The sequence below is a fragment of the Lepidochelys olivacea genome, assembly GCF_965140295.1.
Source record: "Lepidochelys olivacea isolate rLepOli2 genome assembly, chromosome: 10".
NCBI classification, from domain to species: domain Eukaryota; kingdom Metazoa; phylum Chordata; order Testudines; family Cheloniidae; genus Lepidochelys; species Lepidochelys olivacea.
The window spans coordinates 77,425,924-77,440,892 of NC_140420.1; the positions used below are offsets into that span (position 1 = coordinate 77,425,924).

Below are 14,969 nucleotides of genomic sequence, written 5' to 3' on the forward strand. Positions count from 1 at the left end.
CTTCTTTCTTTGAGAAGGCAAATGCCACCTTTCACCACTAACTATGAGGAAGATGACAAAGGATTGCAGTAAGGTCTACTGATTACAGATTATTTTGAGATAGCAATATAAGCATTTACATGTGTCCCTGGTACCCGGTCTATTCAAGGTAATTGAAAACAAATTGTAAGATGTTTCCACTCACACAGTCATCTGCTGCTTTTATGGTGATTTAATTGTTTAGGGGTGTATTTTTTTCAATGTAGGAAATATTTGAAGTTAAAACATTTGTGTACTGTAACCGGTGACATGCATAAACTTCAAGAGTGAAAGTATTCCACAGCATTTATTCTGAGATACTGCTGGCTATGTTAAGTGTTTTGGGGGCTGACTTTCCAAACTGCTCAGAGTCCAGCAGTTCCCTTTAAAGATAATGAACCTAACTGGGAACTCAGTTCTTCAGAAAAATCTAGCCATTAATGCTTTTGCTGACGTGCCAGTGGTACTGGCAGAGCATTACCTCCATGAACTGTGGTCAGCCCCGGTCTCAACTCAGTCTGCAGGGACATACATACATTGTGAATGTGTTAGAAGCTAAAAGCCTTTTCTCTTGGTTGGAGGGGGAAAGTGGGATTATTAAACTTTGCCATATGATCCTTGAATTGCTTAAATCATACCCTCTAAGTAGACTGCTTGTTCGTCTTCAGAGCTGGACAAATAAATAATATATAATAATATAAATAATCTTTTGAGGCACATCTTAAATGTGATTATCTTACTTAAATATGTTCCTTTTGTCTTTCATTTCAGGACAGCCCAGAAACTTGCAAGATCTATGCCGAATTAAAATCCGCCAGTGTATAGGCCTTCAAAACCTAAAACTGCTTGATGAACTACCCATTGCCAAGGTCATCAAAGACTATTTAAAACACAAGTTTGATGATATCTGATATCCATGAAGAAAAGAACTCTGAGCAAGCTTAGTTATATTCCATATACTTAAAGAGGCTTGTTGCCTTGCACAAAGTATATCCTATGCAAATTCTGATTTTTCTGTAAGTCAGAAGGCAGGTATACACGTCCTTGGGTTTTTTATACCACATGCTAGAAGGTCTTAATTTTTTGGTTTCTTGGTCCAAGTTTACAAGGTCCAAGCTTTCTATACAATATTACATTTTAAAAATTTATTTGTTTTTTTTTTTAAATGAGGCATGCAAACTTGCAATGGAAATGGAACATAGCGTATTCAAAGGAAGTGATTGGTTCTGATTGGCATGCATAGTATTGTAAGCCATCTGAGCGATTGTTAAACAAAATGAGTTTTGGAGACTAAAGCACCAGTCCTGCAAAGGGACCCATGTGGGCAGACCTTTATGTCCATACAGTCTCTTTGACTGATGGGACTTTGTGTAGGTCTAAAGCTCTGCCCATGTGTATCATTTTGAGAATCATAACCATGGTTTCCTGGGACATACTGTACAAATGCCATATGGAAACTTTTTAAAAATACAGTCACCCTGTTCAATTTTAAAATGTATAAGTTGGCTCTTTTTATACTGTTCTTTTCCTAATTACTGTAGTTTGGATGTCCATAAATCCAGGATCTCTGCTTTCCTGATATTCCCTGTAAGTGAGCTATTGTTTGTAACTATATTTTTAACAGTGACAGTACACTGCACAGAGTCATACAGTCTCTATTTTTTACATTAAGTTAAGGGGAAACAAGTTTAGATTTTGAAGCCAATGTATTCTGTTTCTCATACAGTGCCTCCTGTGCAATAATCTTTCTAATGTATTTTGTCCATGATTGTGTGACTTTCGCACCATTTCTTACTTAGCCTCAATGCATTATTTGTGAAAATAGGAACTGCGGCTTTATTGTAGCATTGATACAGCAATGCTATAATAATGTCAGTTGCTGTTACAATCCCTGAATTTGCTGAATGTATAATTTAGCTGTTTTATTTCCCTTTGAGATGAAATTTCGCATACAGGTTGTTAGGCCAGATCTCTCTTTAAATTGCTATTATTTGGCTAAGTACTTTTATTTTAAAGGGGTTACAAGTTTTTTTTGTTGTGTTCACATTTTGGTTTTGATTTGCTTGAAGTTGACTAGGATGTAGTCTCCACTGATAAGTGCACATAACCCCCATTAATTTGAGTGTTCCTTGTGCACTGACAAGAAAATAGTCCCCTTAGCATTAGAAGCTTAAATTTTGCAAACACTAAGTGGGTTCTTCTTAACCTCAAACCGGCAAGTGATTTCAGTAGTTAAATTTGGCTTTTCTGTTTTCATCATAAGCATTAATTTGACCTGATAAAGAGCCTGTTCCTAATTGTCAATGGAAATAGAAGGTCTCAGCACCAAACAGAAATGGGCCAAAATGTGCAACCATTTTACTGTTTTCATTTTCAAGGGATTATGGAGTCAGTATAAAGTTCTTGTCCATGTTTTCTACTCCTGCTTTGCCATTGTAGTGGCTCCAAAAGAGCCTTTATAATAGCAGCAGCTCTCTCATACTAGGGATCTCAATGGAAGCTGGGAGATTGGGGAAACCATGTTGACTCTTCATTTTTCACACTGTCCCTTTCAAAATGTTACATAATTTTTTTTTTTTTAAAAAAAAAGGTGAAAGCAAGGAAAGCAAGTACATTTAGATTAACTCCGCTGGTTCATCCCTAATTCCTTGAAGCCAGGGATTGTAGTTTCCTCATGCACAAATCTTATTGCTAATGATGGATGCACAGGAACCATGGCAGCAAGGATTATCTCACCCTATTGTGCCTAGCCTTGAACAGGTTTCCGAACAATGGGTGATTTTAGAGACTCAGTGGCTCAGAGAAGGGGTAGCGGGATGTGGAGCCTTTCATCTCTGACTCACCAATTCAAATCAAACCTGCTTCATCAGTGACCAATAGTTAATATAACAGCAGCCTGTAGGAAGCGAGTTTGTCCACTGTCCACACCAGTCACCACAGTTGTTGCTAATGTGGACCCTTATTGGCAGCCTCAACAAAGAGGTCAGAGAATAACTGGGCAAGACAACTCTCCTCTATATATAAGGCTTCCTCCAGGTCATAGCTGAAGCACATTGGTGGCATTATAGTGTGTGTGGGGGGGTGGAAGGCGGGGGGGAGAGTGCTGTTTAGTAGTACCTTTAATGAATACTCAAAACACCTTAGGGGCTGATCTCTTCTGCTTTAAGTTCTGCAGTACCTAGGCATAATGAGGCACATTAGGGATGGGATGGCAGCTCTTAACTCTGAATCTTCAGTTTTGTTACATAGAAACAGAACCTTAACATTCTTTGTTTTTAAATATTTAATATTGTTCATCTGCTTTCCTAAGTAACTTGTTTGGTTTTAAACCATTTTCTTCCCCATCAGTGAAGATGCATTTTTTACAGGAATCTTTTCTGAAATAATTTAGACTATATCTTAGTCAGAATCCATATTAAGATAAATTATTTGTTCTGTCTTGCTGCTGTGACTTCAGAAAATTATGAAAGACCTTGCTGGTAACAAAAATGTTATTTAATGAAGAAGTGTGTCATTCCATTATTTATTGAGTGAGGTTTGGTATTTTTAGTAACTGATATTTAAAGGAAACACTTTTTTACATTTTAGGCCAGTGCAAAACCTTTCTTTAAAAAAAGAAAAAAAATTGCAGAAATCTAATCCCCTTTAGCAAGGCTAAATTGTCAAAGGACCTGATCCAAATCCCACTGCTGTCAATGGAAAGACTTCCACTGGGCTTTGGATCAGGCCTGAGGGTCTCGATTCAGCAAAGCACTTACGGTCTTACAGATAAGCATGTGCTTGAGTAGTCCTCTTGGCCTCAGTGGGACTATTTATATACTTAAACTGTAGCACATAATTAAGTTAGTAAAATACAGGGTTTATTCATCATTCAAGCCTAACTAGATTTGAATGTTGTGACTCTATTCTGTTGTCACTCTCCTAAATGGGTATAATGCACAAGTAGTTAGAAAACACAGAAGTGATTTGATTTTTCCATAATCTTTTGAAATAGAATCTGGAAAGATGAGTACATAATATAAATGTATTACATATCCTAGTTCCCTTCCTTTAATATACATTGGTGGTCATTTTATTGAACCTTAAAATAATAATAATAGTAAAATTGGCAAATACACCAAAGAAACAGGCAAGCAAAAGATTCTGATCATTAATAAACTGCAAACCTCATCCTTTAAAAACAAAGCAGAAAGATTTTTGTAAATATGTGTTTATAAATGTACAGCAGAGTAAGAGTGGGTTTTTTAGATTATTTAATTACCTTATTTCTAAACGATTTACTACATTATAGACAATACTTGTTAGTTTGAAAAACTTTTGAGTGTTTTGGTTTTTTAATTCATCATCAGTCATGCTTGGAATAACTCTGGCTTCCTTGGGATAGCGTGGAGAATTTAGTTTTCTGGCTATAGTTGGCAATAACAAGAGAACACATCTGGACAAAGAGGACTAGCGTGATTAATTTGTCATACAGACGCCCTGAAGCAAAAGAGAACGTATAGTTTGTTTACCAGAGTGGACCATATGGAAATTTTAAATCTTAACTTCTGAATAAAGTTGATCCAGAGCCCAGAATGTCACTGGGATAAGAGCAATTTACAATTTGCCCACAAATCTAGCTTCCATGCACCTTTTTGTGTTATCAGTATCATGATGTACTTTGTTCTTCTTTTGTAATGTAAGTTCTGCTTTGGGTCAGTTTGAATTTTAAAAATATTTAAATCTGGTTAAAATCTTTTGGGTTTATGTTCTATTTATTTCTAATCCAATGTTTTAATAATATAGTATCACTTTGCAGCTTTCCCTCAGTGTCTGTCCTTCCTGAAAACCCTTAATGCAGTCATGACAATGGATAACTAATGATGTGTAAACTTAGCTGTTGAGGCTCAGTTCTGCATTGAGAAATGAATGCAGATCACCCTGAACTTAGTGCATTGCATCAGTAAATCTAAAGGCAAACTTGGGCAGTCAGGGCTGGACTGCCAAAAGGGGATCAACCCAGCCTCTAACCGTTTCCATACACACGTTTCTATACACTCACTTGCATGTACAAGCTATAAAACTTACACCACCCTCATCATCTGCATGTGCAAATAATGATGGCCAAATAGAAGTCATGTCTTGCAAATGGATCTGTCAGTATGCAATGTCTTTTTTTTTTTTTTTTTTTTTTTTTTTTAAATACTGGAAAATGGAATAAGCAAGGCTACTTCTGAGTATATCATTCAGGTGTGAACTGAGACCAAACAAACAGCTTGGGTCCACCAGGAGTCTTTGTAAAGTACAAGTTATGACTTTTTTAGGGGCATTAAGAGCGTGGAGAGGGAGGGAACTGGATTAGAACTTTAATGATTGCTCCAGTAGCCATCACAAATATTATACTTTACTAAAAGCTGATGGAGAAGGGGATGTTTCCCTATTAATAGCATCCCCTTGAGGAGCAAGGTGCAAAAACTGAATTTGGATGCGAAGATTCTGTGCAACACATTACAACATGACTAATAAACTCCAAGCTGTGTAATGATGTTACTAACAGACTGGACAGATTTGGAAGACTAGTGAATTTTCTAAATGCTATGTTGTCAGTGGTGTTCCTGTTTATGTTTCCTATTTCCTGCATTTGTTCAATTGTCAGCTGAAAAACAACTAATGATATACACAGTTGTTTACAGCAATAATGGGTTTGTAAACTGTTGACAAATAAGATTATACATCGATAACAAACTCCAGTGTATCAGTATGCCTACATTACTAGAAATTGTGCTTTATTTTATGTGACAAAGTATGTTGTTTGTCGTGATGCCAGAAAAAACAATTTTTGTAAACAGTGGATGCAAAAATTGACTTATTATTAGAGGCAGAATGGCCTGCAGGGGATGGGAGCTAGGAACGCTTAATCTTGAGTTCTTTTCTTTCTCTGCCACTGACTTTCTGTGTAGCCTTGGCAGACACTCTTCACCTCTCTCTATTCTTTCTTTTTCCCGTTTGTAGACTGAGGCTGACACCTATCTCAGGGCTTTTGAATTGTATTTTGAAACTGTAAAAATGTTATACATGTGCTGAAATTTTTATCATTGCTGCTGTCACTGGCAAGTCTGAATCTTCTTCTGTTCTACTTTTTGTTGACTTCTTGAGTTATAATGTTCAAAACTAACAGTTTTGTTTTAGCTTAATTTCATGAAAGCAAGGAAACCTAGAAGCGTACTTTACTTCATGGAGCTGAGCTGCCACGATTTCCTCAGCCACTGGGTTCTCTAGGGATCCACGCCATGCAGGAGGAGCCATGGGAACTTGGAACCTGGAGCTGCTTTATCCAGTGACAAGATCTGTACTTCAAATGCTTTCTGCTCACTCGTAATGCTGCAGGGTTTCGGAATGCTCTTTGTGGCATCCAGGGGACGTGAGGGAGACTGCTGCCGAGTAGGCTGATCTCCCTCTCTGCATGAAAAGGGTGTGACCCAGGTGCAGAGGGTTCTCTTTATGTATGGATATGGAAGCACAAGCAAGAGATCCTCTTAACTTGCCCATTGTTACCAGGTACTGGAGCTTGCATCGTCCTGTATGAGGTGTGTTTGAGAACAATGGGTCTACTGGAGGAAGCACCCCTTACAGAATTTCCTTGACTGTTTTTGGTTTTATAGCAAGGTACATTGAAGGACATAGCTTCATCATTTTTTAAACTGTTATGTACAAAAGCTGCAAAATAGAAACTGAATAACTGTAGAGATTAGGTTTACAGTTGCATTACTGTCCCATGTATAGCAAAAGTTTGTAATCTCGCTGCTCTACTGGTTACATAATAGCTCGGTTATATAGAATACCAAATGCTACTCTTATATTGGCATAAATCCAGAGTCACTCCACTGGAGTTTCAACTTTCAGCCCTGCTGTGAAAGAGTCTTTTTGAAATTTATTTACAAGGTTATGGAGGTGCACTGCTAGCAACTCCATAGTTAGTTACATTATAAAAAATCCTGGGGAGGGGGGAGAGAGAAACAGGATTTAGGCCTTCTCTAAAAATAGGTAGCCAGTAAGTTTAGATTAGTTTCCCACCATTAACAGGAAAGGTTTGAAATGTTGCTGTGACTGAGATTTTTTTCACGGGTTGTTGGAGCAGCTGTTGTCAACTTGATTTCTTTCACTGTATATCTACTCAAACTTCAGTAGTGAAGTGTATCCTGAGTGGATCTGTTGAAATCTGTAGTCTTTTCTTTTTTTAAAAAAAATAAATAAATGAGATTGTAGGCCATTATTCCTTCCTATGCACCAAGGGTTGCTGATGGAGAAACTCTTTGTACATAACCGTATGCATCACCACTCCTGGTGTATTCGTGTCTTCTTCATTAGCTGCCGAATTTGCACCCCACTTGTAAGTCTGCTCCTGCGCAGCCAACCACCTACTTAAGAATGCTTTATAAAAACCTACAAAATAGAAAATCTAATATAAGCTGGGCTGTGAAGTAGTTAGGGCTGTTACCCTCCTAACATACCTGACTCAAAGCCACACCACTAAGGAAATGAAAAGTTAGGTACCTGAAGAGGACCTACAGGCCTGCCTACTCTATAGGGCTTTTCCCTGTGGATTACTCGTTTTCAGGCCCTTCTGTGGAGGAAATCCCCTCTCACTAGCTATTCTTTTACAGTCACGCGCCTCCCCAGGAAGGCAACCATTGCGAGCTGCTACACAGGTTGATGACAGCCTATTCTCTCACCCTATCTAGCAGAGTTCAAGTCTCCTACATCTTGTCTGTATAAACAAAGGGCAGGTACTGGTGAAGCTCTCAGCCTTTTGATCTCAAAGCCTGTTGGCTCTGGGTTTCCCTATGTGCCTCTAGTCCCCCTGATGCTGACCTCCCCAGGGCCAGTCTTCTTTCATATGTCTTCAGGGGCTGCCCAGATGCTGCCCATTCCAGTCTCGGGGGCCACTGCCCAGCTTCACTAAAGAGTATTGGAATCTGTGTGGTGTGGGGATGCAGCTTCTCCATTCTTGACAGGGCCCTACCATGCAGGCAAACTGAATCCCTGGGGGCTGGTTTCCCTTCCCATGTGATGGGGAAACCCACTATTGTCATCAAATCCCTCCACAGGGTGGAGCTTGCCCAGCTGTCAGGGCTGGGCAGGAGTTAGCTCTGGCTGCCAGCCAGGGGACAAGGCTCTATTCCTCCCTGTGATGATCCTGGTACTCTTTGGGGGGGAGAGGATTTGGCCCCTCGAAGACTGGAGATGGGGGTAGCCAGGCACCCCCTGAAGACCGATGGGGAGGTGTAGACTATGGGGGGCCCTGGGGCCTTCCCAGAAGTAAGAGGGCAGCTGAGGGTCCCGGGGATGGGGTCAGAGGCCGATGGAGGAGTTTGAGGGGATAGGCATACTCTGGGGCACTAAAAGAATAGAAGCTGGGTGGGGGCGGACATATTGGAGATTTTGGGGTCAGGTGTCCTGCCTTCTCTCATGGTCACAGGGGTGGGACTGAGGACTCTGGAGGCCTCACTTCCTGACATGGCTTCGTTGCAAAGTCCAGGCATTCCAGTCGGGGGAAAAGCAGGGACCTGCTGCCTGAGGGAGTGAGGAGCTTGGCTGGAGGGGGGAGTGTGTATTAGGGATTCGGGGGAACAGGATGATGAGGCTGGTCTGACCTCTTTGTTGGGGATATAGAGGGACTTTGGGGGTGACTTTCTGCCTAGGGAAAGAGGAGCCAGGTGTTACAGGTGGGAGATCAGATACTGGGGGAGAGCCAGAGACATGGGAAGTAGGCTCTGTGTGCCTGTTTCTTGCATAGGAGAAGCAGAGATGGGATAGGAGCAGGGAGTCATGCACCAGGGGTGTTTATTGAGAGAGATGAGACTTCCACTGTACACAAGGAAACCCTGTCCTTCCCCTGGGCTTTGCCTCTGAGTGGCAGGGCCAATGGCTCAGCTTCCCCTCCCCTCATGAAGCTTGAACTGTTCCTGGGGCTGATGGGGCATGTGTGTGGAATGAATGGGTATGAAGTGTAGAGAGGTGATGTGGCGTGTGTGGGATGGGCAGAGGTGCACATAGAGTGGGTGGGGAGGGTGTACAGAATGGGTGGCTGTACATATTCAGTGTGTGCTGGTGTACTCAGAGGGGTGAGTGTGGAATGAATGGGTAGATGGTGTGTCCGGGAAGTATGTGCCTAATGACTGTGTGGGTGGAAAGTTAGGATGGAGTGAAAGGAGGTTTGAATAAATGTGGATTGACATGTAAGACTGAAAGTGCAGAGTGGTGGAAGGAGGACAAATGGGCAAGGTGTTTGAATTCATAAAAATGTGAGTAAATTAGATTGTAATGATTGCTTGAGGATGATGGCAAGTCTGGTGCATACCCTCCCCCTCTTCACCCCCAGGCACACACCTTGCAGTGATCGCCACTACCGTACACTATAGACCATGTACTGCAAGTTTACCTCTGCCCCTGCCTCCCATTAGCACCGTTACCCAACTCTCCCCTCCTCCTCCTCTTCCTATACAGTTAAGTGAGTGTAGTTTGGTAAAGAGGTGTGTGAGAAGGAGGGAAGGAAAATTGAGGGTTGTGGTTATTGTTGTGGTGTGTGGTCTGTGACATATGGTAGTTGTGGTAACGGGAAGGTGTGTGTGTGGGTGAAGGGGAAGAGAGGTATGTGCTATTTTCCCTTCTGTGAATTTTCTGGCTTTGAGCCAGGTTTGGGGTGTGTGAGAGAGAGGGTGGCAAGCTATTTTGTATATCCATTGTATATAAAGCAGAAAAGTTGCAATTCGGGATATAATATAGTTCTATTTTTTTAAGGCATTAGTGCTTTTAGATACACAGACTATTTCTATCTTTGTTTTGTTTAAAGACTAGCATTACTTCCTTGTTAAACACCGAACCACCTGTGTTCATCTTTGCTGAATTAATGCCATGTTTCAACTCAATGGAACTACAGACAGCTGAGATTTGAACACTTCTAACAAACGTACATCCGCACAACCGTCACTCTAATTGGTCAAACTGGCCGAAGGTCAAGCAAAATACTGCAACATTTGTCTTCAGGACTATGCTACTACCATATTTATTGGTTCAAGTAGAACATTTTATTTCACGATGCAACTTCTAATTTGTTTTTTTATTTAAGTCAGTGAAATCTACTGCAGTGCTTTTAACGGTGCCTAGATGATATTAATCACTTAGCAAATACTTTATGTAGACTATTCCAAAAGTGACTTTCTGTGAAAGATCGAGATGCAGAAGCTTTGTTCTATCTGGCAAATGGATGCAAATATTTCTCTCAGGCTTGGCTGGCTCCTTTTCTTCCTTTTTACTAGGTTGGGGACAATACTTTGATTTTTTTTTTTCTCTCCTCTAAAGCTGTTTTGCATGGACTTGCTGGAATCAACAAAGCAAAGGAAGATTTCAATGACTTTGATGAATTTCAATGTCCACACTATAGACCTTACAGCGGCACAGCCATACCAACACTGCAGCCGCCCTGCCGTAAGATCTCCCCCGTAGCTGCTCTGTCCCGTCAACATAATTAAACCACCCCTAATGAGTGGCAGTAGCGCATCTCCCGCCGACATAGCGCTGTCCACATGTGCTTTTGTCGGAGAAACTTTTGTCGCTCGGGGGGGTGTTTATTTTTCTTCATACTCCTGACTAACAAAAGTTTTACCAACAAAAGTGCTAGTGTAGACGTAGCCTTAGTCTCACTGAGTCGGATCCTTCTTTGCTGAAGTCAATGATATTTTAAATATTGACTTTCAATGCTATTGGGATCAGACCCTTTACCTTTAGTGGGCATTATCTCTGCCTGCCTGATGTCCAGTTGTGCACTCTTTATTTGGTGCTCTGTTCAACTTTAGCTGCTGTTTTGGGTTTTTTTAAGCTACGCTGCAATCATTCTCATTTTTAATATACAGCTGAATTTGCCGGTTTTAACAATATCTTTTATATGGCCTAAACTCTAAAACCATTCTACCTGTTCTGTAGGCTTATCTGTTCTTGATTGATATGATTCAGTGTCTTGGTTTTTTTGTTTGTTTTTTTAAAAACCTGACTTGGAATCCTTAGCTTATCAACAGCTCTGCTGACATGTGGTAATACTGCAGTGTTATTCTAAATCACTACATGTGTTGGCAGTAGCTTAATAATTCCTGTTTATATCATCTAGCAAGTATAGTTTACAGTATTCCATATTCACCTGCTGCATATGGTTTGGTTTTTGCTTTCAAATTTCCCTACCACCTCCATGCATAGAAACCAAAGGTGATTATAGTATATTTTGTTCTTGTTGGATTGTGTGGCTTTCACCTATAGTTGTTACACAGAATTATTGTGCTCCTACAGTGGGGAATTGGCTGTCGTTGTTAAGAGCCACATCTGGATTGTATAACTCTTCTTTGTACTAAGACATGCTATGAAGGGTTTTTACCTGCTGGCAGCTGGGGTCAGAATGGGACTTGTTCATCATTGGCAGGTAGGGAGACCTCCTTCCCCTGAAGAACCTCCTTGTGTTGTTTCCCCTGATGCAAAAGGGATAGTTTCCGTGTGAATATATATTTTTAGGAAAGCCCTGTCTACATGATGTATACTTCCAAGTTCTCAATTACTTATTTTTTGTCAGCTGGAACTTGTGGTATTTGCCGTGAATACTTGCTGTAAAGTAGTCTGAGATGAGATTTTTCCCACCCATTTTTAATTCAGCAATATATTTACCACTATGTACAGTCAATAAGTCCTTTTGTACTCTGCTGAAAGGTAAGCCTGTATATATACATGGCCAGGTTCCCAAAGGTATTTAAGCATCTTACTCCCATTGACAATCTGGGCCTCTGAGTTTTGTTAATAATTATCAAACTTCAGGGATTTGACAAAAGAGATCCTTACAAGTGTAGTATGAGTGAAGTGCAGACGTTGACTATGATAGCAATAGCCCATTATCCATGCCAGTTTTAGTGTATCATGTTGTACACAAATGTAAAAGCAGGCAACAGAAAATAATGCAGGACTATTCCCTTGACTAGTTTGTCTATCTAGATGTGTACTGCAGTATAGATTTCAATGTAGCATTTGCTCACAAAGCAGTTAGATACCACTGCACTCTCTTCTCCTATAACACAGGAGAGAGGTTCAGTACAGTTCTTCCACCAGAATGATGCATTGGTTTCATGACCTTGACTTCTACTCTTCTGGAAGTTTATGGCCATAAAAATCACTTTGTGTAAGAGCAGTGACTGTAACAAATAAGCTTAACTAACCCATCACTTTTTCACTTTTACTGATTGCACTGCTCTGCTTTATGACAGAGGTTAAGACAAAGAATGAGGCTCCAGTGACATTGTTTAAACTTCTTTATCCTGGTCTAATTAAACGGAATGCTTTAAAGATGATTCATGTGGCTTGACACCCTCACATTTAAATGTTTGTTTAGGTAGTCACTGAAGGAAAAACTGGAGATATTCAAATCAGATTTCTTCTTGGTGATTAAATTATTCTCAACTTTCCAATATTATTATGACCTGCTTTTGAATATTCCTGTTTCCCATGATGCCCAGGACTTGGTATGTAACCCCCAGAACCTTTCCTTGTCAAGAGAACATCAAAAAGCTCTTGGGACTTACTCCACCTTTACATTCCTAGCCCTGTTGGGTAACACCATTACCTCCTATGTCGTTTACATCTTCCTTTGTGCCTCTCGAAAAGGTTTATTTCTCTTCAGATACATTTATTACCTTCTCTTAAATAAATCTGTTTTACAGTCATATATGTAAAAACAATTAGAATAGGGGTATCTGCTACGTAGCTGTTTGCTTTCATGATTTTGTACACTTACCAGTGCTTTTATGTATGGTTATAGCAGTAACTAGCCTTGTCCTTTAGTAAAGACGTAATTAGTTAGTGGCTTCAAGGAAAAGATCCTTAACTGTCTTTCTAGATCATCTATCATGCCACATGACTTGCTGCTCACAATATCCAGAAGTTACAACTCCTGTAGATACATTCCTCTTCATACCTCTCTTCTGGACAAATAGTGCCACACACTAATTGTACCACACTTTTCATTATGCTTGTCACGTATGTCAGTACAAAGAAAGTAGGATGAAATATCTTTGTCATTCATACTAAGGCAGACAACAGAACTTAACCCTTCTGATTAAGCTCCCAGGAATTATTACTAGTTGTGAATAACTTCATTATATATATAATGTTCTTCCAGAAGGTTATGGTATGACTGATAAAGAAGATCTCTAAACCCAGGAAGACATGACTGGCAAATATAGTTTCTCCCCCTGGCCCCTCATCCCCTGAGATTTGGTGCTAATATGAGATGTGCAATATTTTGCTGGTATTTGTCATTGTTTTGGAGTGTGGGCTTTAACACAATATTGAGATAACAAGGATTACAAGATGAGGCATAATATGCTTCCTTGTTTAGAATGTGTCCTTACCTCAATTTTCTGATGGGTTTTTATTTATTTATTTTATTTTTGAGAGTTTCTTGGGCTATAAGCCCATAACAAAGGAAATAGATTCAAATAAATGTTTTAGTTTGATCTGTTGAACCCTGAAAAGATTTTGCATAATCCTCTGTAGCAGCAGAGTGATCTATTGACAAGAATGGAGAACTGGGAATAAGGATTCCTGGTTCTGTTGCTATCTGCCAACTTGCCATCTGACCTTGAGCAGCAAGTCATTCTGGGCTTGTTTTCTCTATCTACAATATGGGTATGAGAATACTTCACAGATGTGCTGCGAGGATTGGCTACATTAATCAGATTCTAGGAAATCCTTAATAGCAAGGTGCTGTATTGTGTAAGGGAAAATTATTATGAGATGAGTTTAAAAATAAATGTCATGCTGGCATCATTTTTACTTTGTTTTTTGCCGGGGGGAGGAGGGATGAAGTGAAAGTGACAGTCTACAGTCCTTTAATTTATATACACATGTGCAACATGGACTCTTCTGAAGTTTACTAAAGAACTAATCACCTGAACTGCCTGACTGAATTTTCAGTAGCGGATGTTATGTTTCCATACACATTGAGAAACCTATGCTTTTAATCTAAAATGATATAATTTAGATTTAGAAGAACAAAGAGATGGATGCTAGGAGAGAGCTGTGTGTGTGTTTGTGTGTGTCAATAACAGACTTTAGCACAGTGGTGGGCAACCTGTGGCCCGCGGGCCCCACGCGGCCTGTCAGGGTAATCCGCTGGCGGGCTGAGAGACAATGGCCGGGAACGGCGAGCCGTGGTTACTGGGAGCTGGAGGCGGCCATGCCTGTGAACGGTCAATGTAAACACTGTCTCGCGGCCTGCCAGCGGATTACAATGATGGGCCATGTGCGGCCCCACAGGTTGCCCACCACTGCCTTAGCAGTTCTAAGAACAAAATGGCTACCGTGTCTGCTCGCAGGCAAACTCCTTTAGAACTTTAAAACGTACTTGACAGAAAACAGACAACACACTTTCGTAACTATGTGTGCCATGCAGGACAGCAGTATATATGTAGAATTGAGCAGATAAGAGTGTGTTACTTATTCTAACAGGTATAATAGCTGTTTTTATTAACATTTATGTTTGATGGCACCTTCAGGCCACAACCAGATTGGGCGCAATTGTGCTAGGCAGTGTGACGACATATAATAAAATGACACTCCTTGCCCTAATGCCTTCTTTTTAGTTATCAGCCAAAACCTCAATTACTTTTTCTTATTGTGTATTCCAAGAGCAAACACAAAGCAGAGAAGCTGTCTCCTTGAGAACTGAGAAGGTATTTTTATAACCTCACAAATACAAGCACGTTTTCTTCTTAGTAACTCAGATAGTTACAGAAAAGTAGCCCCAGCCTCCATTTGTGAGCATGCCTTTTTGGGGAACTAAACCTGAGCCGGCATCTGAACTTGCACACGCATGACTTATCGCTTGCTTATGCAAGTGATAGCACTGGAAAAGTCTGGATATTGTTGGGCCTGAGCAA

General features: G+C 40.4%; 1 protein-coding gene across 4 annotated transcripts in view; it reads left to right on the top strand.

Annotated features, from left to right (window-relative positions):
- The window catches only part of ASB7 (ankyrin repeat and SOCS box containing 7), a 43,629-nt gene extending 40,248 nt beyond the window's left edge, over positions 1-3,381 (top strand). For all 4 annotated transcript variants that reach the window (XM_084641351.1, XM_084641349.1, XM_084641350.1 and 1 more), the window contains one exon: positions 790-3,381. In XM_084641351.1, the coding sequence (XP_084497477.1) occupies positions 790-929 (140 nt within the window). In that variant the 3' untranslated portion in view covers positions 930-3,381. The remainder of the gene's footprint in view (positions 1-789) is intronic.
- Positions 3,382-14,969: the final 11,588 nt, after the last annotated feature.